General features: G+C 42.2%; 1 protein-coding gene across 2 annotated transcripts in view; it reads right to left on the minus strand.

The window, feature by feature from the left end:
* Positions 1–27,111, minus strand: part of COL27A1 (collagen type XXVII alpha 1 chain) — a 199,965-nt gene that overhangs the window by 110,948 nt on the left and 61,906 nt on the right. For both annotated transcript variants that reach the window (XM_075185183.1, XM_075185182.1), the window contains exons 12-16: positions 25,977–26,021; positions 9,944–9,997; positions 9,210–9,254; positions 1,890–1,943; positions 1,030–1,074 (exon numbers count right to left, since the gene is read on the minus strand). In XM_075185183.1, the coding sequence (XP_075041284.1) occupies positions 1,030–1,074; positions 1,890–1,943; positions 9,210–9,254; positions 9,944–9,997; positions 25,977–26,021 (243 nt within the window). The remainder of the gene's footprint in view (positions 1–1,029; positions 1,075–1,889; positions 1,944–9,209; positions 9,255–9,943; positions 9,998–25,976; positions 26,022–27,111) is intronic.

The raw sequence follows: 27,111 nt of genomic DNA on the forward strand, positions 1-27,111 counted from the left end.
CCTCAACTATAAAGCACTTTAGCCTAAATAGGGGCCCGCACGGAGGAACCACAATTTGAGCGCTGCGACGCTTCAATGGCCGTAGGCCAGGTTTTTCCAAGAGAATTTAGTTGAAATATTGAACAAAGCCTTCCTAAGTCTCCAGCGCTCTCTTAAATGAGTAGGTCAAGCAAAATATTCAATTGCAACTAAAGCACATTGACCGCTAAACCAAAACTGAAAGTTAAAGGTGATAATACGCAAAAATTGCAAGAAAGCGTTATGCAGAAAGCATTCACGAGCATATATGTGGCCTTATCTGGGACATATTTCGAATGGAAGATATCGGAGACAAAGTTGTGATGGTGGGGGGTGGGGGGTGGAAAGTTATTTTACTGCACACCACGGACTTCCTGTCTGTAATCTCTCTTTAGCAAAATTTTAAAAAAAAAAGTTTGCCAAAAGAGAAAAATAGTTTGCATCAGGCTCACAAAGCAAATATGATAAATCTCATGTTCTATCAACTTATGGAATGTAAACTAAAATATATATATATATATATATATATATATATATATATATATATATATATATATATATATACACACACACACACACACACACACACACACACACAATGAGGTGCTTCTACAGCTGGAAAGGATAACGGTACTGATGCCCAAAGCAACCAATCAGAACCCTGGAAAAATGACAGGCTAGAATCTGATTGGTTGCTATGGGCAACACTTGAGTAATTAGTGATGCAGCGAGAGTGACAGATCACAAAAAAGTTATACAATCCCTTCCGAAGCAAAACCATGAACGGTTATTGGATTCTGAACCTGCCAGCAGTGATTGTTACTTTTGTAGGGACGTGTAAATAACCCAATGTGGCCAGTTCCCTTTTCCAGCCATTATGCTGCTTATATCTTTCACCTGTTGAGAATCAAGGTCAGTTCTACTGTATACAAGTCACAGTTCTGAGAAGAGACAGGGATATGGGAGTCTTTGCATGCAAAGCACAATGCAGTAAGGGAGTATTCTGGTCACCTTATCACCTTTCAGTCCAGATTCTCCTGGGTTCCCCGGCAGCCCCTGGAAAACAGTAAAAACACCCAACGTTTAAAGTAATAGAATGACGACTCCCATGCCAGCCCTCTACAAATACTATGTGTACATTAATGGCGGTCTCACGGAGGGCTCCGAGAACTTTGGAAGTTGAAGATTTGTCTTAAGAGTTTTACACATACAGATGACATAAATATAACTGTAATAAAACCATGTATATATTATATTTCCTTGAATGGACTCTTCAATATTTCTCTGTGGAACGCTTTCAATGTAATTCTTCATTTGGGTGTGGACAACTTACGGATATGACAGGTGGATCATGCCAGTCTTAAAGCAATAATAAGGTTGCTTTGAAATAAGAAATGTCTACGTAGTGCCTCCAATCAAAGCTTATATTGGCAGTTATTGCTGAACACCTTGACAAGCTAGTGAGGCTGTGTGAAGCTGATTGGAAGGTTACTTATCGCATCCAATCAGAAACCACCTTGCCAGCTTTGCCGACTCCTTTACAAGATATGCTTGGAGGCTACGACAGAGCGGCCATCTTTGCGTGTGACATTGATTGTGTTTCCAGCGCAAGGAGCCATGCTGCATTATTAAACATGGGGGCTAAGTACTAATCTACGCCCCCTCTCCCGTCTCAGCTTTATAACCTGCACCGGATACCATAACGATGTGAATTTGTAATGGACGGTGCGGTAATATTTAGAAGAATTTCAAGTTAGAGCTAAACAATGTCTTTTACCATTTATGGTCCATATGTGAAGATTTACATTCAGAGGTTTAGTGGTTTGCTAAAATAAGCCAGCAGGTGAAGTTCTCCACGTCAGTGGGCTTACCTTCAAACCTTTGGGTCCTATATAGCCTATGGATCCAACAGCACCCATGTCCCCCTAAGAGGAGTAACAACAAATACATTTTAGACAACAGGATAACTTCACATAGTTTTAGTTTAAAACTGCTTAAAATCGACTGCAAAGCATAAAATCATCACAAAAAAGTGCTTTTGGAACGTCATTTGGCTACTATTGTAGTTTGCTCGATCTTTGCTACCAAAATAGCACCAATGCGGGCAAATATGATGGCAGGTGAACTAGAATTTCCAGTGGGTAAGTGTGGCACTGCACAAAGATTAGAATGCTCAGGTAAACACTCAAAAGAAAGATGTGCGCATTCTAAACGAAAGATTGACATAGAGAAACCTCATTTATAACATTCAGCCATTTATTTGACTGTATGGTTTAATCACAATATAAGCATAAAACAAGCAACTTAAAAACAACACTCTGATAAAGTAGATTTAAGGGAGGCATAGGAAAAGGGGAACGCCAGATTTTAAGATATGACCTTACAACTTGGGTTCCAATCCCATCTCTGATCGGAACACACTGTAGGTGAAAAGGCACAAAAAGGAGAGGCACTAAGCCCTAGTGCTAATTACTATTTTTTATATATTATTATTTTATTTAAAAAAAAGTGGGGTATGCCATGTTGAAGTGCTGAGGAGGGTAAATAAATAATATATCATAAAAAAGCAGAACAGTGCCGCTCAGTGGCCATAAAAGTATTATTTTACATACTGCATTGTTTCCAAAATTCTGAATTTTCTTCATTTTCTGGTGCAATCTGCTTTTAAAGCATTGGTAGATGACAGCTAAGCTCAGTGATAGCACAAGTATTGGATATGTTCACCTGGTCAGAGACGTAACTTAAAATTTTAGCGCCTGGGACGTGAAAGAAAAATTCCGCCCCCCCCCCTAGCCCTCAATTTTAACCAAATGAACCTAAAAATGTTCATAAACTTTGCCCCCCTTCGGCGTCGTGCCCTGGGCGGTCGCCCCCATCGGACAGCTCTGTGTGACGTCCAATAAATACTAAGGTTGCCGTCACCAAAACGTTACAAATCAATTCAGTAACATAGCTAAGTAAGGTCACGTGTAAAGAGTTGCTTTTCCTATGGCCCAGCGGTAAGTGAGGTCTTCAGCTAGTCCATTATCTACATTGGAGATCTTCCCATCTGTGTTCAGTGGCTTCAGCACGGGCTAGGAGCCAGGGATAGTTCACAATCTATGGCTGGCACCGAACGCTGCTCTCGTCTGTTAGGTACCTGGCTCTAATGTCGCCGACTACTGAAACAGAGAGGGAGGGGGGCACCGGATCAAAGAAACTGGAGATGCGCCGTTCATTTCTCAACAAGCCTGGGACAGATATAGATCAGTGGACCTGGTATTGTGCTGGAGAGTTGATCTGCTGAGAGGCAAAGGATGGTCTCAATGCAGAAAACACAAAGGGCTATTTATTAGGCTTCTGCACTCCCAGCTGTGAGATTATCTCCATCAATGAGGCTAAACTACTACTTTACCCCTCCGGTTGTGGCTTGGTGGGAAAGTCTCTCTCTCATTTTGAGCCGGCTGTGACTGCTGAACCAATGAAAGATTTCTAGAACAAGGCTCATATCACACCAGCATATTCTGCAATGTGTCATATTGGGCTTTACGTTTTGATTATGCAGCAGTTGCTTCCTGGAAATGTCTTTATAACAAAGGAAGTTTACACTGTTCATTAACACAGACTCGGGCAGGTGAGGCAATAGCCCCGGGATTAGGCAGGGTGACAGATTAGCGGTGCAGAAGGGGCAAGACTCAAGCTGTGCAGGAGAGTCAGATGTCCCTGGCTAGACGGTTGCAGAGGTAGGTGCCATGCGTTGGCAGGACCAGGACTCCCACCAGGCAGGCAAGGCAGCTGCACGGGGCCACTCAGTCTAACCAGGAGCAGCCGCTGATTTGAGCAAAGGGAAGATTAGCATGGGCAGCACGGTGGCGTAGTGGTTAGCACTTCTGCCTCACAGCACTGGGGTCATGAGTTCGATTCCTGCCCATGGCCTTATCTGTGTGGAGTATGTATGTTCTCCCCGTGTTTGCGTGGGTTTCCACCGGGTGCTCTGGTTTCCTCCCACACTCCAAAAACATACTGGTAAGTTAATTGGCTGCTAACAAATTGACCCTAGTTTGTCTGTCTGTCTGTGTGTGTGTTAGGGAATTTAGACTGTAAGCTCCAATGGGGCAGGGACTGATGTGAGTGAGTTCTCTGTACAGCGCTGCGGAATTAGTGGCGCTATATAAATAGATGATGATGATGATGATAAGCTCAGAAGCAGTGCTGAATAAACCCGTTCCACGCTCCATAATAGTACTCGGTGGCCATAACTATATGCAGAAAAATACAATGGGTACTGCAACACACAATACAAGTCATCATGATGGCAGAAAAATATTGGAATCTGTGTCCTACATTTTGTTGCTTCCATCATGTTTCAACGCAACTGCAAATATGGGTATAATGGCACATCCTAAAAAGTATCAAGAACAATTCATGTCCATTTGTATGAAAACGGGGTAAATACAAATAATTAGTTGTAGATTTGTGAAAAATCCTCGAGGTCTATGTTCCAATCCCCTAAAGAAGTTTTGCTGGTGAAACGCGTTGGTTGGACTGTTTGTGATCAGCAATGAGAAAACTTGCAATAATAACCAATAACCCTAGCTCACTCGTACAGCAATAATTAGCATAGGAATCAGATCCGCTAGCAATTGAAAGGTCTTGGCTTGCGTTCTTCATACATACGTCATAGGAGATTAATCCATTTCAGTAGCAATTCAAATCATTAATCCAAGAAACTGAACTATGCTCTAATCTAATCAACTATGCTTGGAATAAATTTAAAACAGGCTGATCAACCACATAATCTTAACTTTTTCCTGTGTAATGTTTGCGGTATTTGTAAACACAATTAGTAGCTATGGTTTTAGCCATCTTTAAAAGATACTTTTTAAATGTCCGCAATGCTAAGCGGGGATAGAGCGCAGAATTCGCTTTATAGCGCGTATTTTTCATGTCGTTCATGGCTTATAGAAATTATTACGGTGGATAATAAAATAAGAACTGGGTAGGAAACTCTAAAGGAGTCTTTGAATAGAAATATACGACATGAATACAATTTTACATTTTATGTAAACCATTAGTTTAGAAGGGTCAGTATGTTAAATGCTATGTCATTATGAGGCAGTGGTACAGTATTCGGCTTTCTAAAATACATGGAAGATTACAGGGCAGAGCCTGACTTCTGAGCAGTAGTAGTGTACACAGCCAGAGATGCAGAGCGTGTGCTACAACAAGCCTGTTCTTTGTACTGCCTCGTATAAAGACCTCTTCAAGCCTCTGTTTATCCAGGACAAACCCCAGCTATTTACAACCACATTAGGCTCACGTTACACCAATTGCTGGCCTTTAATACGATTTTTCGGGAATAAGCCACCTGCGGACGTCCTAAAAAACGCATTGGGGACAGACGGGATCCAGTCCCAGCGACTGCGAGCACGCTGCCGCCCAAATTTAGCATTTAAGGGGTTAGCACAATATGGGGGCTTCAGCCAATATTGGTCAGCCCTGTGCCCCTTAATTATCATAAGTATGAACAGAATGTCACTGTAATTTGCAGGAATAACAACATATGTTAATGACCCACATAAAGCCCATTGATTGGTATGTTTATACACAGCCAAGTATTAAACAAAAAAATCCATGTATTTTTTCCCCTCTTCCAGTCCCGAGTGCGGGTTCATGAAGCTCTTTCAGATTAACTGGTATTGACTATTCAGTGCTTACGTCTTTATAAAAACAGGTGATATTTGTAGTGAGGCTAAAGAAAAACATACCTTTAGCGGGATTAACGCTCAACATTAAAATAAGTACTGAAAGGGACATTATAGAAAGTAGAGGCAGGCAGCCAGCGGCTGTCCAGATGTTGTAGAACTACAAAACCCAGCATGCCCCAACACGCTGGAGTGTATAGTTACACGAGCCTGAAGAGCGGTATGCTACCTTAGCTTGATGTACAGCGTCTAGAATGTTTCTATCCACATCTAAAGGCCACATACTCTTAAACCCCTAGATGCCCTTTGATCTTTCACCTTTGGAGCAAAGTCTTGTTATGTGCACGGCAAACCGCTCTGAATTCCCCTATGGTATTAACCTCTGTCCCCTCTACTGGGTGGTCATGTGGTCAGCCTTCTATCGCCTTCAATGCACCATGAACATGACAACCTCCATCTTCAAAGAGGGAACTGTTCTGACAGACACGCGTGTCCCTCAAGTCCATTAAATCACTCTCTATAACTTGACACGAGCTCCAAGACGCTTTAAAGGCCATTTTACATGTCCTGTGATCTTTTCCTATAAGTATGAGGCTTGCAGTTAAAGTTCAACTTAGGACTGCATGAAGCAAGTCTGTGAAACTGTATTTCAATATAAACATTACGAACTGTCCGTTTTTAGAGGGAAGTTACCTACGGTGAACCCCCCTGTCTTTTATTAATGTCTTATTTTAGTATCCTGTTTCTTTTCAAGTGTCCGTACACAGTCTGTCGGTGTACACTTCCCGGCTCGACACAGGCAGAAACGGTCGGTTAGCCTCGGCGCCGATCGACCAGATCTGGGTCTGATTTGGCCACACATGCGGACGACTAAATGGGATGAATCCAGCTGCTCCAATTGTCAACCGGATCTGTCCGTGTATCCGGCATAGAGCATCTAAACCGCTGAGCGTGGATAATGTATATGTTCATTCGATACGTTAGGAGGAATGAATGAAATAGCTGATGTGCCACAAGAGTCCGCAGCATAACTCTGGCAAAGGTCCAAACAGAGTTGCGTAGACAGATCAAACACCAACAGAAAATATAACCCAATATAATTTACAAATAAGATTTTATGAGTATTCCACCTAGATTTACAGGTCCATGGGGCTCTGGGTTTCCAAAAGCACTTCCAAAAATGTGAGGTCCCCTTTCCTCGCTGCTTATCAAGGGATGAAAGGGCTTCTAAGGCAAAGACTATTTTTCCATGTGGTTAAGTTGGGAGTCGAGGTAATAAATTTCAACCGAGACGCAAGGTACAATTTCCTGATGATATTTTTCTACAGCAGACTATCAGTCACACACGGGAGTACTGTGTCAGTCTACGCTGCAGGAACGGATCTGCTCTCCTTTGAGAGGAGATCTATTCCTGCAGCGGAGATCTATTCCCTCTTTATGAGACTATTCTTCGGGAAAATAAGAAGAGAATAAATACATTTGTGTGCAAAATTCTAAATATTCCTCAGACAACCAGATTTTTTTTTAAGTGGATCATTTTACCTCCCCAGTATTTAATTATTTGTGATCTGATTTTCCTAAGAGGTTCCATCGCCCACACACAGCGATTTTTTTAGGCTGCAGCAATATTCTGCCAATGCAACCTATCAACTCAATAGGCATCACTAACACCTGAGGCACCAGGATGGACATGTCACCCAGTGCCTCAAGCCTTTAACTATCCACTAGAGCAGGCCTGGACAACCAGCCGCTCTCCAGGTGTTGAGAAACTACAAGCCCCAGCATGCTTTGGCAGTCGGTAGCTGGCAGGGAATGCTGGGACTTGTAGTTTTCACAACACCTGGCAAGCCGCAGGTTGTCCTGACCTGTCCTAGCGAATTGATGGGCTGCATTCCTCGTATTAGCTCAGGTCACAAAATGGCAATAAAAGCACAATGCAAATCTCCTTGGTGTCGTAATGGGGGATCTAGGTTTGCGGGTAGGTGACAGGATGAAGAGTGTAAATGACACGGGCAAGTCAAATCTTCTTTCACTTTAGCAGCGCTTCTTTCAGTACAAATGTTCAGTCTCTCTTCTAAAATACTGCTTGGGCTTAGCCTTATTTCTGGAATAAATTATGAAGAGACTTCAGGGAGGTCTTTACTGCATGTGGGTTTTAAGTGTTTAGAGCATTTTTTGGGGTTTTGGACTGTAACCATACAGGATGAGACCCGATCTCAAGTCAAAACTGCTGTGGGCTCATCTGCAAAGCATGGAACGCCCCAACCAACGCACCCTGATCACCCCCTTATCCCATGTTCATAATCTTGCTCTGCAAACCCAGACGAAACAGGAGTGCTCCTAGCCCATATTTATCAAGGAATGCTAAGTTCCACCCAACTCTACCCATCAGTCAGTGGGAACTCCTGCTCCTCTGCAAGCACCATATTGTTCCACAAACACGTACGTCCAGGCGGCGATCTTGACGCACCGGCGCCAATTGCAGCACAGTGTCGCCAGAAAAGGATCTTGTGCTGCACCTGGGCCGATTTGCACTTTGTAAATGACCTCCACCGTCTATAAACAAGGGGTATACTTTAAGAGAGCAGGACAGTGACTAGTTCCACCACCAGCTTCACGTTTACAGTCTCATTCCAATAATAAAGTGGTTCCTTCCTACATAAAATAGGTTTATCCAACATTCTAAAAAGGAATAGTTGAGGTGTTGCCCATAGCAACCAATCAGATTCTAGCTGTCATTGATCTAGTACATTGTAGAACATGATAACTAGATTCTGATTGGTTGCTAGGGGCAACACATCCACTTTTCCTTTGTAGAAGGTGTGATAAATCTACCCCCAAGTCTTGTCACTATATAAATACATATATAAAATGAGGTAGATATATTAATGCGGGTCATTAAATAAATGCACAAATACATTATAAAGCACACAGATCTCTTGATCAATACGTGATTGAGGAACTGAGCACACTGTCGTTACATCTGTTGCTATAACATGGACAGTTAATAGATTTCTCCAAATGTATAACTCTGCAGGACTAATGTAACCGCCAGGGCTATAAAGAAACGCTAACCCTGCATACTATACATGAAAACACTTCTGCAGTCATTGGAGGTGGAAGCCTGCCAACATATCAAATAAATAAATAAATACAGAAAAATAAAAAAGACAAGAGGGGGGGAGAATTCTATCGCTGCCTACTTCCAGATGGGGATATGAAACTAGGCACAGAATCACGCCCACAGCCCAGCGTACTGAAGGCGGATACCAGGCTTCCCTAATTAAAATAGCTGGTATTTTACGATGGAAACACACAGACAATAAACACCTCCTCTGCTGGGAGTAAAAAACGTGCTGGCTTAGCGTGGGTAACGTTAAATTAATCCTAGGACGGATTGCTCAAAAAGAAAAACAAACTAGCATTTTTGTCAACAGAGTTGCTGGCCCAGATTTCACTGGGTACTATTGGGCAGGAGGAGAAGCATTCATTGGACAATGTACTTACAATGAATCCAAGGACTCCGGCAGGACCTGGGGGACCCAACTCTCCCTACAATTTAGGAGGGGGGGGGGAAAGGAAAAGTTGGTCAATAATAGGACAAGGTTAAAACATAGATTTGCAACCAAATGGCTGATCGGAGGACAAAACGAAATAGCTCTGCTTAACGGGAGAGGTCACAAGGGCTGTCCCTTCCATATTTGGCCACTAGAGGCGCTGTAATAACCAAAAGTAAGACATGTTTGTAGAATTTAGCAGTCACCTATACACCCTTAATGCAGCCAGTTTGTGGCTGAACCAATATACCCCTTATCAATTCCCAAGGAGCTAGTGACATCACTAGAGCATTAGACTCTCTCTCTCATAGCGGTGCCTCGTGCCTCAGTACCGTCACTAGCGTCTATGGAACATACAAGCTAGACTCTCATCTACATTAGTTCAGGTTACAAAAGGACTTACTCCAGGGTATAGGCATCAGACACACATGAATGGGGTGATGCGTATACTACCCCAATTATTAAACGGCTAAACATGTATCAAGACTGGTCCCAAATTCGGTCCAGGACTGGTTTGTTTATATTTTACTGTGGACCAGTGACATTTATAAGCATCTCCTCATGCAGAGCGTGACTTAAGCCATTCCTTATTTCTCTATTTCCATTTTAACAGCCTCCTGCAAAAAATTAAACACCTCATTTCAGAACAATAGTTCTTGTGTTGGGATTTACAAAATTACTCACGGGGTTGCCATCAAGTCCCGGGGCGCCCCTCTCTCCGAAGTCACCAGGAAAACCCTTTAGGGAAGACAATAAAAAGAAAAAAAAAAGGGAAAACACGTATATAGAAACGATAGGAATATCCCCGCAGGAATACACAGAGAAGAACAGAGCATTCTACCAGATAATAGCATGCAGAATACACAACAGAGACATTGGCAGGAAACATGGATGATCTTCTAAGCTTCGGAGGAACTGGGGAGACTGATACACAGGACAATAATGATTAGTAGGGTGGAGTTACTGGGAAATGAAAAAGAAAAATGCCTGAAATACAAAAATACATAAAAACCTACAAAGATTTATTGTCCTGTTTCTGAACAACATAAATCAACGGTTCATTTGTACCGAGAGGATTTTGGTTTTAGATATGTGGGTCGCCCACAGTCAGATTGCTTTAATTTATGATTTCTATGTGGCCTTCTGCAACTTTTACTCAATATGTCCCTTTATCTTTCTAACGTCATTGTGTGCTTTTCAGCCACACCTTGCGATAACTAGGGTGGAGGGGTTTGTTATTGTTGCCGGAAGAGATAGCTCTGGATACAGTTGTATCCATGGAGCAGCTGTGTCGTATCCCTTGGCAACGGATATAAACAATGCTCCTTCATACAACTGTATCCATGGAGCAGCTGTGTCATATCCCTTGGCAACGGATATAAACAATGCTCCTTCATACAACTGTATCCACGGAGCAGCTGTGTCGTATCCCTTGGCAACGGATATAAACAATGCTCCTTCATACAACTGTATCCACGAGCAGCTGTGTCGTATCCCTTGGCAACGGATATAAACAATGCTCCTTCATACAAGTATATCCATGGAGCAGCTGTGTCGTATCTCTTGGCAACGGATATAAACAATGCTCCTTCATACAACTGTATCCATGGAGCAGCTGTGTCGTATCCCTTGGCAACGGATATAAACAATGCTCCTTCATACAACTGTATCCATGGAGCAGCTGTGTCATATCCCTTGGCAACGGATATAAACAATGCTCCTTCATACAACTGTATCCATGGAGCAGCTGTGTCGTATCCCTTGGCAACGGATATAAACAATGCTCCTTCATACAACTGTATCCATGGAGCAGCTGTGTCATATCCCTTGGCAACGGATATAAACAATGCTCCTTCATACAACTGTATCCATGGAGCAGCTGTGTCGTATCCCTTGGCAACGGATATAAACAATGCTCCTTCATACAACTGTATCCATGGAGCAGCTGTGTCGTATCCCTTGGCAACAGATATAAACAATGCTCCTTCATACAACTGTATCCATAGAGCAGCTGTGTCGTATCCCTTGGCAACGGATATAAACAATGCTCCTTCATACAACTGTATCCATGGAGCAGCTGTGTCATATCTGACGGCAACGGATATAAAACAACTCCTACTTCTTTATATAGCTAAATACATGAGCACACATTTAAGATGGAAATAAATATGGCTGTGCACACGTGGCGGTAGGCTCTCCTTGCTGTCTTAGACATTAAGTACCCCAATGTCTAGGTCATAATCATCAGGTGAAAGTCACTGCTTGGTAAAACAAAAAAGTATTCTGTTCCCTTTAACTCCAGCTGGTGGTGATCTTGAGTTTTCAGGATGATAATCTATTGCTTCCAAACATCAGATCACTGATGCCCAGACACAGAACTCCTGGCTAGCAGTAGGAGTTCCTATAATGTAGAATACAGGCCGACTTTAACCATATGCAACAACGAAAAAAGCCTATTAACTGTTTAGAGATTACCAAATTGATCATTAAAAACTCAGTTTGGCAAAATTTGAAATCATTTAAATTTTCTGGGGGTCACAAAACTTCTGTAATAGACAAATCAAAAATGTTGAGGTTTTCCCAAATTCACATTGAAAACACTTAATATTTGCTTAATTGGCAAGCAGAGTGTTGTTTACACACTGACCCTTTACTACTGCCAACCTGTTGTACAGCCAGAGATATCATCCTAATATATGAACTGTGATTTCTACTTTTGTTTCATTCCCCTAACTGATAAGAAGATGGCTTTCAATCATTTCTACTCATTTTTCTCTTGTTCAAGAAACTTACATGGCCAGAAACAAAAATATCCCTATACCAGTTCTACAAAGCAAAGGCGATTACTTGTTATATGTGTCTAGGTCAAACCTCCATAATGAAAGACGGGTATGTAATAGGTCATAACACCAATTCTCTCAACCAAACATCTTGTTTAATTGAGAACACAACCTAATACATTAGGACACATACCCTCTGCCCGTGGGTATTTGGGACAGTACTATAAAAATCACATGCTCATACCCTGTAAACCTTGATTTGATGTAAGAGTGTGCATCTAGATCGGCCAGCTGCAATTTAAATAAAAGTCAAGAAAAAGAACATTTAGTAATTGTTCTGCCACCCCTTAAAAATTTCTGCCTTAGACCTGTAAGATAGTTAGAGCCCTAAGTATGAACCCTATAGAGTAGTTATGTTCATTTCGGTTATGACAAATGAGGTTTACTGCACAAAGTGATCCTCAGTGTTCTGCCGTCAACGACTTATGGATTTCATCATTGCACCCTTTTAAATTAAAATACGTGAGTGCATATGAAACACAGACTAGGCAAGGACACAGGGGGTCAATGCTTTTGAAAAACAAACAGTGATTATTGCACCTGTGAGTATGTGAAGAAAAAGGGGGTTTTCAATCTGAACAGATATGAGCAATGGTGTTACCCCAAGTAGACCCTGCTACAGTAACAGAATATTTGCTAAGCGCTCTTACTCTTCCTAAGCAGTTCGAAATCACAGAGTGTTGGGGAAGGTTTCTCAGAGCACTGATCTACTTATTCCTCATCTACACTGGCTTATTTTATATGATCCTCTGGTCACACACACTGGCTGGTCCCATCTCTCGGCCTGAGCCATGAGTATCATTAACCAATGTGTCCGTGCAAAACGGATGGCCAAATTGGACAGATTCCACAGCTTGGCGTGTGCGCCGAGTGGCCAAATCAGACGTGAGCACCTTAATGCAAGTGGAAGAGGACTCCACACAGACTGATAGTTGGGATCTGCCAGCTAGAGTTACGGGCATGCATGGAAATGGTCCAATTTTGAACCTATCACTCTCAGGTATGGCGCTGGCTTTAAGGCCACTCGCGCTGCGGTATCGAACCAGTTTGCAGATCTCACCGGTGAGACCATGGCGAGCCTGCCCACAATACTGCCTTTTCTGACCGCCAATAATCCACTCTCTCCAAGCATAAAAGTATCAGGCGTAGAAAGGGTCAGCGTGCGAATACAAGAGAGGGGTACAGGAATCATTGGGTCAGTCCTTCTCACAAACTGGCAGAGGCTGAAAGAGTTCAAAATAGACGGACGGAAAAAATGGGAAACAGCCAAAGCTGTGCTGCTTTTCCTGGCCCCTCACACTCTCTCTCACCCAGCGTCTTGGAAGGCTCCGAGCTGGCTTGTAAAACAGATGCACGTGGGCCGCATGTAGTACAGACAAAAAGCCCTTTGTTTGGGGAGAGAGGTACATTGCAAAAGAGGTGCTGAGCAATAACAAAGCCCCCTAAAATATCATCACAAAATACAAAATGAAAATATGTTATTATAAAAAATACTTGGACCACGTTCATACAGTGCCTGCGTTACCACCTCGTATATTAAGGTATATAATAGCCTGCTAACCTTTGCTGAACTGGTCTCGTGTGACGATACAATACAAGTAACCTGGAATAACATTTTAAAGGTTCAAAAGCGGTTATGCTGGGAAACTTCCATCCGGTGTCCCGAGAATGGGTTCAGTATCACCCACCTGAAACTGGAGGTTATAATTAATGACCCCTTTACCAACCTGAACCAGGTGCCTGAACTACATATACATTCCTATGTACAGCTAACCAACCGGACATAGGTACTGAACTACATATACATCCTATTATCCTCAGTTACAGCTAACTAACCTGACACAGGTACCTGAACTACATATACATCCTATTATCCTCAGGTACAGCTAACCAACCTGACACAGGTACCTGAACTACATATACATCCTATTATCCTCAGGTACAGCTAACCAACCTGACACAGGTACCTGAACTACATATACATTCCTATGTACAGCTAACCAACCAGACATAGGTACTGAACTACATATACATTCCTATTGTCCTCAGTTACAGCTAAATAACCTGACACAAGTACCTGAACTACATTTATATTCCTATTGTTCTCAGTTACAGCTAACCAACCTGACACAGGTACCTGAACTACATATACATTCCTATTGTCCACAGTTACAGCTAACCAACCTGATACAGGTACCTGAACTACATATACATCCTATTATCCTCAGTTACAGCTAACCAACCTGACACAGGTACCTGAACTACATATACATTCCAATTATCCTCAACTACATATATATCCAGCTACAGGCTACAGCTAAGGTATTAACAAATGACTATGAACTCGATTAGAGTAACACTTCTTCCACGTACACAAATGTACATGTCCACATGTATTACTACCTTAATTTTGAGTAATAAAGGTTGAATGTTTATTTAAACCCACAAAACTTATCCAGCTGGCTCAACAAACTCATTTTGTCAACTGACACTTAACAGTATTGAAGAAAGGTTGTGAACAAGTTTCCTACACGGACCACGTCTACTCAGTTATATGGTAATGTAAAAGAACAATATCCTATCCAAAGAACAGTGTTATTATAACTGTTCCATTATTTCAATTGTACATTCCCAGTGATGTCATCTCCAAGTCTGATGACCTCATCTCCAAAATGGAACATATGTGAACTTGAGAGTGTTCCATATGTCTCAGAGACTGTTACCCATTTCTATTGGTGATGGAGGCCCAGCCAATCGGAACTCCCAATTATATATGACCAGGGCCACCTTGTGCACTGTTGCTAATTTATAACACCGCAATTTCAACAAATCCTCAGTGGTTAATTAATCTGCCAGGAGGGAGCATTGACTAATGAGCTGAGAAGAAAGTAATGCCGCTGTTATTAGCACAAAAATATCACTTTGGGAAAACAGAATGGAAAAAGCCATAGTAAACTCGGTGTGACAGCAATTATGGGTCTTACTTAATGAGCTGTTCATCATTAACCCCCATTGTGGCAGTTGGCACATGGCAGCGTAACACAAATGCCAAGAAGCAATATGGAAGACCCCGCAGTGTTTATATGTGTCTGTCTGGAGTGATTTCGTTTTTAAATAAAAGTAATATTTTTTTTTTTCCACGGAAAGACAATACACTGCAGGGGTTATATGATCCTGTGTGGCGGCCAGCAGGGACAATGCCTACACGGAGACCCCTTAAGTTCAAGGAAGACGTCACCCAAAAAAAACAGGCAAGCATCTGTGATTGGCTTATTAAGGGGTCCCACTCTATAGTACAGAGAATCCTATTAATGAAAACTGGGGCACATACGTAGGTACTGTAACCCATAACAACCAAATTTTTTGTAATTCAGTTTAGAACAGGGATAGGCACCCTGATACACTTCAGGGGCCACAGATGACCTTTAATCTCAGTAATAAGGTAAAACAATACCTTTAATCTGAGAAAGAGACCCCTATCTGTAATAACACGTCAGCATGAATTTAAACAAGTTATAACAAACACATGTGACAACAAAGCAGGAAGGAGCAGGGGGCCGCAGGTGAAGGCTCGGAGGGCCACATGTTGCCCATCACAGGTTGAGAATAGCAAAGCAACAATGTGACTATTTGCTATGGGTTAAAGACCCTTATGTCTATGCAACAGTATTCTTAACTATTCTCCAATTAGTCTTTCCAACAACTCGGCACGTAAATACTGTCAGTGCAATGTACTACAGCAGTGCATGGAGACCTCTCCCCACCATCCCGCTATATGGCCCTTGTCCTCTCATGTGCTTGTAGTCAGAGATAACGGATATAGGGGTAAATGTCTCAAGCTGGTGGGTTTGAAGAGTGGAGATGTTGCCTATAGCAGCCAATCAGATTCTAGCTGTCATTTACTGGAGTACATTCTACACAATGACAGCTAGAATCTGATTGGTTGCTATAGGCAACATCTCCACTTTTCAAATCCGCTGGTGGTACAGTATATATATAAGTATCCCCTGTTGTGTTGTACTATCCTGAGGGTGCAAGTAACAGGGCAGAGAGAGATTTGCATTGCTCTGTAAATAAGAACAGCCAGCCATAAGCGATTTACAATACAGTGCTGATAATAAGCTTAGTACTCATCAGCTGGAGCAGACCTGTATAGAAGGGTTTGGGGGAGAAGCCTGTAGGCTCTTCACTAAGAAAGTACAGGGAGTGGGAGTCAGAACCCGCAGGTTAAAGGACTACCATACGTGTGCCAACTTTTTAAATTAAATTTCCAGGGGAGCTTTTGCTAATGAGCAGGTGCATCTGAACACGTCACACTCAGAGCGGCCATAATCCTGATCTTCATATTAGTACTCAATTGTAATATATTTATTTGCATTTCAAAGTACTCCTCTAAATATTAACTGAGAGACAGCCCAGAAAATATGAAGAGATAGTGAGAAATGCCCCCAGCATGCACTGTACTCTACAGATGATCAATGCTGAAACACAATTCCAGGGACGAAAAAAATGTACTAGGGCAAATCTGTGATTGTCCCTGGGAATAGGGACAGTTGGCAAACAGGGGTTAATAAAAACTAAAATACATATTGCTTTTATAGAAAGCATTAGCAATATTACTGATGAGCTTCTGAAGCTAATCCGATAGGAACAGAAGAGAATGTTGTGAATGTGAGGGAAGATTTGTTACTGTGCGAAGCAGACTTCCTGCCTGTAACCTTATTTTAGGACTCTGCAACCTACCTCTTTTAGCATTAAAAGGGATAAACAACATTTATCATGATACAGTAGGGGGCCTGTGACCGAAGCAGGACATACCTGGCAGAACAGGTTGCCCAATGTTGGATGAGAGCTGATCATGTGACGCAGACATCCAATCCTGGGACCACGTCTTCTGCCAGCGACATTCTGCTGCTGTCCGCTCCCTGCTATATCTCAGTAAATGTTTCAGTGACGGCAGGGGTCGCCTACCTCTTTTAAAAGGCTGAAAACAGGAAACCAAACCTTGGGCCTGATTCATTAAGGATCTTAACTTGAGAAACTTCTTATTTTAGTCTCCTGGACAAAACCATGTTACAATGCAAGGGGTGCAAATTAGTATTCTGTTTTGCACATAAGTTAAATACTGCCTGTTTTTTTCATGTAGCACACAAATATTAACTTTACATTTCAGTGTACAAATAAGCTATCAAGTATTTGTGTGCTACATGAAAAAAGCAGGCAGTATTTAACCTATGTGGAAAACAATTTGCACCCCTTGCATTGTAACATGGTTTTTGTCCAGGAGACTGAAATAAGAAGTTTCTCAAGTTAAGATCCTTAATGAATCAGGCCCCTTGTACTCTTTACACTGCAAGCGTAAATACAACGCCAACCAATGTCAAGTTCTGTCAATCTATGGAACCCTGCAAAGATCTGATTAATCAAAACAAAACCATCCGTGACCCCGTTCCACCAAAACCAGATTTGCATATTTTCTATAAGGCCACACCCCTTTCCCAGAATACTATACCCCTTTTGGCATCCAAAAATTGGGGCAATCCCAGGAAAATCAGGACTGTTGGCAACTACGGGCCTGGGAATTTTACATATATTTGTGACTTATTAGCTACCCTTCTACATAAACATATAACTTGTGTTTGAGAACATTTAGCAATTCTAATTACATTAAATAAAACGGAATGTTCGATAATTAATTTTACACATGAGATGCTGTAACAATACATTTCCTGTTAACAGCTACATTTGCAATGACAACACAGCAGGATTTTATCAAAGCTATTTATTATGTGAAACACGCGCTATCATAAAGCATCGAACTCTGGTCCCCGTAGAGAGCACGTGCCCTATACTACTGCCCAGATGAGCTCTATGTATACAGAAACATCTTATTCTGTTTAAACCCTTTCTCTTAAGGATGGAGGAATGGCTAATCTGGCAGAGGTTACAATGGGCTTTTGCCAATACAATCAGGATCCAGAAATAGGCTTGCATTTTCTTGCTGGCTCAGAGGGGAAGCGATTACCCAGTCAGCCTTCCAGTCTTGTACGTGAAACTTAAGGAGAGAGCCAGCTGGCTTCACCCAGGTGAACATTTATTGTGCAAGAATAAAACATCTCTTTACATTGTGTTTATAAAAGATGAAAGTGTGAATGATTCAGTTCCCTAATGCAGTGTTATTTCACCGCGACTCTGTTAACCCGTTTCCTGCTCTTAATACAAACCTGATTTTCAAAACCAGTATCCCAGACAAGGAATATTTTTTGCCACCACAAACTTGGAGCTATATTGTGGTTTGGCAAACAAAGAAATCTAACCATTCTCTCTGTACTACCCCTGTGCATTTTATCTTCAGAGCCTCGAAAACAAAATCACTTATTCACAGTCATACGCAAGTGAGGTCATCCCCTGAAAAATACTTTACACGGAATTCTACTTTTTTTTAAGCGATCAGATGTCCAGACAGATGTAAATGCTAAACTATATATAGGGCCCTTGAGTGCATATGCAGATATAGAGAATCAAAGCTTGGATGTATGCATTACATGCGATACAAAGGCTGAAGCACAACGGAATACACTGTGAGAATGATACAGAAAATACTGATAAGTATATATAGACCGGGGCCTATCCCGCTGTTATCAAACTACAACTCCCATGATTCCCGGTGTACATTTAGCCTAGGCTGATAGGAATGTTACTGCAGTTACAACACAAGATTCATAGGCTGCACATTTTGACAAGGACTCGGAACATAGAGTTAACATAGAGTTAACAGAAAAGGGTGCATGGATAATTTTTAGAAATGTCACCTCTTCAACTTGCTTCTGCCGGCCTCTTCACTGGTGACTTTTAGCAAACCAGCACTTCCTTACGGTGCAGACTGTTTTGGGGTGTCCTAAACACACAATTCCTCCCACTTTGCAAGTTGTTTACTTTGCACTGAACCACTGCAACCAATCAGATGCTTGCTTTCATCTTCCAACATGCAATACTCAGATAAAAGCTTACTGCCAATTTATTTGCTGTGATTCAGTGCAAATTTTGCAGTGCTAGTAAATTTTAGAACCAGGGCCAGTTCTACCACCACTAGGCAGATGCCTAGGGCATTAGAATGTAAGGGGCACCTAAAAACACTGAATGCATGACATAATGCCATTCATTCAATGTCTTGATGATCAAACCAGGGCACCCCTACACAAAGCACCGGCCACTGACACGGAGGGTCAGCAGTCAGCAACTTCTTCCCTGTGAAGTTGCAGATGCTGCTGCTCCACCATGATTGTAAAGGGCTGGGGGTGTGGCTTGGTGATGATGTCACAGCCTAGCGCCACATTCCCAAGAAGAGAAGATGCTATCCCGCCCCCAGCTCACACTAGGTAAGTGGAAGGTAGTCAGAGGGGAGGGTTGGTAGACTAGGATTCCAACACACGGGCCCTGCATGTACCCTACAAACTGGTAGGCGCACAACATTGCTGCTCTGCTACCCTGTGATGACATCATGTGGGCGCAGGAAGAGAGGTTGGCACTGTTCTGCTTCTGTGCCACACACACTGTATTTAGAGTGTGGGAGTTATAATTAAACAATTCTTCCACGTAATCACTTTATCCCCCAATTTACACCACAAGTTCATGTTGTATAAAACTCCATGATTTTTTTTCATGAACCTAACTCAATTTGAAAACAATACCACCAATTCCAATGTCTAGGGCCCAGAACGCTGTCTTGCCAGCTGTCCGTGCCATTGTGAATCTGAAACTAAAACATTTAATTTATACATTGCTCATTTATAAAAGCTACATATTCATTTCACTGCAAAATGCAAATTGAGGGTAGCAATTATACCTGCAGGAGCACATTGGGAGTGTTAGACTTTCACCATGTTGCTTTACTAGTACTAATCTGCAGGAACCAGGGATGAAAGAGACGGTCAGAAGTTTGGTGGTCCCACCCGTAGGTTCCGGTCAAGACTGGAGGATCTTTCCATGGGTTATGAACTTACATGGGTTAAGGAAAGGCCATTTCAAAAATCTGGAGTTGAATTTGGAAAGCATTAAAGTAAATGTCTGGTCTTTACCATTGCCAATAGATACTTCAGTGGTTGTCTGACTTCCCCCCTGAGCTCTGAAAGAATCCCTGAAGATGGGAAGAACAGCTTGTTCATCGCAAGTGTCAGCCTACAGCCAGGCCTGTGCTGTCCAGTGGCTGTGAGCAGACTAGGATTGTGGCGTACAGCTGCTTAACTCCTAGGCTCTGTCCTCTGCAAAGTCCCTGCTGGGCTGCAAAATGAATCATCAAATTCCCATATAGAATATTTCTGAGAAACTGATATCCCCCCTTAGATGAATCAAAGGCTGATCTTTCTTCAGAACACATAAGGATGACGTCTGACCAATTGCAACATAGACTTGAGACATTGGGGTAAATTTATCAAGCTGCGAGTTTGAAAGAGTGGATATCAGATTCTAGTTATCATTTATTAAGTACATTCTGCAAAATGACAGCTAGAATCTCATTGGTTGCCATAGGCAACATCTCCACTTTTTCAAAACTGCAGCTTGATAAAACGAGACCTAGAAGGACAGCCTTGGGTAGGAGAGGGGAGACAGTACTAACAAGAACGACAGCAGTGAAGCACGTGCTTGATAATGGCTCCGTTCCTATAACCAACTCAATATAAGGAAATATAGTGTAGCCTTTAAAGAGCACTTCTCATCCGCAGAATACGAGGCAGCCATTTTGTGGGCCAAGCCAACATTCAGACCATCAATTCACCAGAAATCAGTGTGTGTTGAATACTACAAGGAGGTCATGAATATTGGTCATGAAGTGTCTCCGAGACGTTGCTGGTTCCCATGGAAACATGGGTCCTCTGAATGTTTGCCTTGAAACTCCCATAATCCTCAGCGGTGGGCCTGTGTGGCTCGCCATGGATTTCTGTGCTCGCCACACACTTCCTTAGAGCCTTTGTGTTCTTTTATTTTATATACTTATTATAAACCCGTCAAGCGTTATTTCTGCAAAAATATGGACAAGGAGCACTAATTACTAATATTATGAAAGCTACGTGATCAGTGATACATTTACAGGAGGATCACCTCCCTTGCACAATTGAAACAATGGCATCGAAGGAGAGGTGCATTTGTCTAACAACACTGCCCCCTATCATGACAGCAGGGTTCAGTGTCCAAAGTGATCACATCTTCCTGAAATCACTGAGAGACCGAGCAGAACAACAGAACAGACAGCTCTGTCCCTAGTGTTCAAATGTTTTACATTTCCTGGCTGGCTTTCAACACGTTTATGGATGTTGCACATGCTGAATGCGAACAATGCATAGAAAGCACAAGGGGGGGCTGGGGGGCTCATTTCCCACGTTCCTGCCCTAGATGATGTCACTGGTTCCTTGTGAACCGATAGGCTACATTCTCATGAATATTCATTAATCCCACAGCTGCCTCCACTGTCTGTAGGTAACAGCGGGAATAGCGCTCAGTAATCAGAAAGAACCTGGATGACATGTGACCTTTGTAAAAGCCTGTGCGGTGTCTTGTGCTTTTTAGGCCATAGAATCCTCTATGACTTTTGATATCCTTAGAATGAACAGTAAGCTGTTGCCCACAGCAACCAATCAGATTCTAGCTATCATTCTCTGCAGTGTATTAGAAAATGAAAGCAAGAGTCTGATAGGTTGCTATGGGCAACACCTCCACTTTTCCTTTCAAGAAGAATGTTTGACACATGGGGTTAAATCATCCCAAAAATAAGCTGGATATTGAGTAAAAGGACATATATCCACTGTTATTGATTGTTCCAAGTGACCTTACAATTGAGATGAATAAAAAAATAATAATAATATGACACCCCATACCCGGCTTCTATCAATATGGAGTCCTAAATATAGTATGTGTTTGCTGTTCTTGTGTAGTGGGGAGTTGCAGCTATGGGGCTGAGTTTGGCAATCAGAGGCTGGCAGAACATGTTTCCCAATAGATGGAGAGCAATAGGCTATCCAAGTCTACACTAAGGGGTTGCACCCCATATTTAGAAGTTTATTTACCGTATACAGGGGCAAAGGCAGGATTTTAAGAGGAGGGTTTCCATACCACGCCGCCAGTGGGCATGACCAGCATGCATGGGTGCGTAGCTATAATATTAGACAGTGCTTGGCTGCTCTCCAACTCTTCCTATCCCCATAATATACATGAACAATGCTGCATGCACTACTGTTAGGTGCACGCAGCTCTCCCTTTTCAAGCAGAGCCATGCGAAGTGGAGGCAGGGTCCAGCCACCTCAATTATACAGTGCCCTAGGCTTGGAAGGGGGTTTCCAGGCACTAAGAAACCCCACACCCGGTTTGCCTATGGTATACATGAGACATTAGTTACACACCATGCTATATATCAAATGAAAAATGTGATGAGAGATATGGAATATTTAAAAATCTTGTTTACAGATAATTTTAAAAGAAACTACAGAAAACTATCAATTCTACCGAGAGATATTTGTGCAATATGAATATTAATTCAAAACCATGAAATAATCAGCAATCTAGAGGACAAATAGCCTGAGAATCTGAAAATAGGGGAATCACAACACAACCCACATCTAACTCGGTGAGATGTAATATTATATTTTTTAACAGGCACTATATTTTGCTTTACTGAGAAAATGTTGGCAACGATTAAATGTGGCATAATAGGAGTCTACAAAATGTGCAAATTTAAATCAAATGTCTGCTTCAGGTTTATTTTTACAAGAAGTTAACAAAAGGATGCTGCAAGTAGCCAAATTGTAGGCTACTCCTGGCCTTGTTCAGTGACGCCCTTAACCTTCCTCTGCGGCCCCCAGTCCTTTCCTACTTTACTGTCAGATGTGTTTGTTATAGCTTGTAACACTTGTTTAAAATTCCTGCTGATCTGTTATTACAGATAAGCATCTTTCTTTGATTAAATGCACTGTTTTACCTTATAACCGAGATTAAGGGTAATGTGCGGTCCTTTTGAAGGTTAGAGACCCACCCACATGGCCCATGAGGTATATCAGGTTACTATCATTGGCCTAGCATATATCCCATAATCCCCTGCATTTGTCTGTGGATTATGGGAGAGATGATAAAACGAAGCTAAGAACTAGAAGGTAAGGGAGAGTTTCCTACACAGACTTCCTGACAGTGATCCCACTGAAGGACACTGCAGCTAGTCTTTGTCAGCCTTCAAAAATGGCTGATAACATAGAACACTAGCTTGGATTCAGCTGCACAGCCTAGGAAACTAAAATCTCAAATATTAGAAGTTCCGTCACGGTATGGGGACTTTACCATAAATATTTGTGAACGTTTTTAGTAACTCTTTTATATTAAGGGAACTTGTATTATCGGACTAGTGGCCCTTTAAAACAACACGTGGATGTGTGTTGCAGACAGACCCCTAACTGGCTCCAAAGGCCGGAGGTGGGATATAGTGACCATGGTTGACAGGTACATTTCTACAAATTAAAAGGAAGGTAATTTCTTGCAGCCCTGGCCAAGAAAACTCTCCATTGGACAGGCAAGAAAACATGATGTTCTGGGTTCTACGCCAGGACCATAAACTGAGGCCTGTGACCACTTATACACACTAAGATCTAAAAGATTGCTGCTTTTTTGAATAAAACAGGTGGAGATTCTCTTTTTAGAGCCATATTTCCGACGTGACTTAAATGTATAAATATTTCTAGAAACCGCAGCCTCTCTTTCTAAACTCAATACGTAAAAAAATAGAAGTTGATTTCTACAAATTTTCTATGAAGAGCAATACTTGGTTACAAATACAGCAGTGTTTGAGGGGCACCCAAATATCTCAGAGACCCTGAAATTGAGAAATTTGCAAGGTCGGAGTTGACGGTTCTTAAACATGCATCACGTGACCTCTGAACATGTGACAGTAGGTGGGTGTACACCGCAGCAAAGCATCCCCGCCCCTCCTTCATTCTGATTGGACCTGGCAGCTGAGAAACAGGCAATTGGCTGCTCCGATTAGGTTTAAAACATAATCGCAACGGCCCGGGCAGAATTCTCTGCCTGCCTCTTGGCAGAGCCGTAACTTAAAATTTTTGCGCCCGCGGCGAGAAACAAAACTGCGGCCCCCCCTAGCACTCAATTTTAAGAAAATGAACCTAAAATATTCATAAACTGCGCCCCCTTCAGCGTTGTGCCCTGGGCAGTTGCCCCTATTGCACAGCCCTAGTTACAGACCTGTCTCTCGGCCACCGGGCAGTCGTCTGTGGTGAGCTGTGGGGGGCTGCCGGGCGCCCCCACATCTGGATCCGCCACTGGTGGAGAGTACCTTATTCTTGTATATTTGCTTTCTCATTAGTACGAGTGGAATCTTGAACTTTGATCACCGTTTCAATGTAGAATGCAATATCTTTCATAGACTGAAATGGAATGGTGCCCCAAGTGGATAGAACACTGCTTGGGGAATGCAATCAAGACAGAATATAAAAATCAGAGAATCTTGGCCACACCCTGACCTGATATAACTATGCTCCCAATTTGACAGTCCACACTCACTTTGACTCAAGGCCAGTAGCTAAACATCCGCTTTAGTAAGCGAGTGGTCCACTGAAGGTATACCCATCACCTACACACAATGGAAGCAGCCATTTTGTGAGCTGAACCAATATGCATAAAAACACTGCCCATCAATTCCCTGGGAACCAGTGCCAACACCGAGTGACATCAATTTGCACCTCGTGCCTCAGTGTTGTCACAAACTCCTAGTGAACTAATAGGCGGTATTTTCATAATTATTGGGTCATCCCAAAAAATGGTTGTCACCAACGCATGAAGGTGAAGTGTATTCTAGGGGTAAATTTATCAAGGTGCGGGTTTGAAAAAGTGGAGATGTTGCCTATAGCAACCAATCAGATTCTAGCTGTCATTTTGTAGAATGTACTAAATAAATGATAGCTACAATCTGATTGGTTGCTGTAGGCAACATCTCCACTTTTTCAAACCCGCAATAAATTTACCCCCAGAGTACAGAGTATGTAGTTCCAGTTAGGACACTAGAAGAACTGGCCACTTTACCCACAATCCATCACTCTTGGAGGCAAGACCAAGGAGTGCCATAATACAGTAGATTATAACTAGAGCGTTATCTTAAAATACAGTGCGAAACGGGCATTACCACGAGTTAGGCATTATAAGGAGGGCAACATATAAAGGACTAAATCGTCGTGAAGCTAATAACACCTGGGGCTAGATTTACTAAAGTGCGGATTTGAAAAAATGGAGATGTTGCCTATAGCAACCAATCAGATTAAAGCTGTCATTTATTTAGTACATTCTACAAAATGACAGCTAGAATCCGATTGGTTTCTATAGGCAACATTTCCACTTTTCAAACCAACAGTTTAGTAAATATACCCCCTCCTGGTGTAGTTAACCTCACTATCTGACTCTCTTTGCTCATTTTACATATGTAATTTAGATTCATATAACATAAAGCAATAACTGTATATGATACTGTTTAACTAGTGCTATTTAGGGTGGTTTTCAATCAAAAAATCTGCTTATTCCGCAATTTGTACAAATGGGTAGGAAACCTGTTGCTCACTAGTTATTGCTGTGATCACGGTTTGCATTGCATGCTGGGAGTTACAGGCTTCCTATCACTGGCACTGTGAATTCCGTGCAGCATGAACACAATTTAACGTTGGGAAGAAGGATATGACTGGAAGACAGTGTAAGTAGAACCACACACATAGACACAGTTTGTTAGGAGTCTGTTACACACAGGGAAATCATATGATAGTACAGTTAGTAGAAGGAAGACTCTGTTTCCTGTTTCATTACACTAGGACTGCAAAGTAGACAAGGAAAAACTTTACCGGCCTACCCATCGTGCCCCTCTTCCCGGGAACTCCAGGCAAACCCTGTGTGGAAACAAAAAAAAAAAAAAGCAGAGGGCTTAGGTTATGAGTTCACAAAGAAGCCTATGTACAGAGCCAACGTGCAAAGAAAAGCACAAAAGAGGCCGCACTTCCACCTCAACATAAAAGGTGCTGAAAGACATGCCTGCAGCTTCTCTTTGCTGAGCTTAGCCCGTAATACGCTCCACAACACAGGGAAATGCACTGATGACAGGGATCTATGCCGACAAAAATATGTTTTCAATGGTTGGGAAAACTAGTCCTGAAAGGAAGTTGTATTATTTCGCTGTTTAATAGTCCCAGATTCTATCCAGCTTTCAACTTCACTAATGGCCTGCTGCAAATGGCTGACTGGTTTAAAGAGCGCAAATACAGGTCAGCCAAGAATAAGATATTCTAATGGACTTTACCAAAAGCATTGCTACAATGGAGTTTGGAACTGTATGAAAATCCCACAGAGACTATCAGAACCCTTTCCTTGATGGTGATCTAAGACTAAGCGGCCATGGTGTGTGAGCAAATTTAAAATGCGCTGGTCTCCTACAACAAACAGTGGAGGCAGCCATCTTGTGGAAGTCTATCAAGGGATTAGGGGATTATTCCTTAGGAACCACTGACATCACTGGGGCACTTGAGGACAAACATCCACACCAATATGGCTGCCTCCGCCGAGTGCGGTCAAGCTTTGGTCAATCTAAACTAAACTCGAGCTAAATTAGTAAAGTAATTACATCCTGATGTCCGCTTCAAAACTACAGAACTTTATGTGGTTCCGACATCCGTTATAACTGGACAATTATCTCTCCAAAACGTCATTATAAGGGGTTGACTGGGAGGATGAGTAGTTTAATAACAGTTGATGAGATAAAGACCGTCTACCCTCGACCTAGAATTATAAATTCATTTATAGCCAAATTCTCTTTTGGTGAGAAAATCTCCCCAATGTCCCATGGGCCTATTCATCGATGATCAGCCTACTGTCACAGCTTGATGAATGGGGTCCATGGCAACAGGGTAAACAGACACACCAGTATAAATACTCAGGACACAAGTCTTCTCTTCAAGAGGGTCATGACCTCCTTTCCCACTGATG

The sequence above is a fragment of the Mixophyes fleayi genome, chromosome 9 (assembly GCF_038048845.1).
Source record: "Mixophyes fleayi isolate aMixFle1 chromosome 9, aMixFle1.hap1, whole genome shotgun sequence".
NCBI lineage: Eukaryota > Metazoa > Chordata > Amphibia > Anura > Limnodynastidae > Mixophyes > Mixophyes fleayi.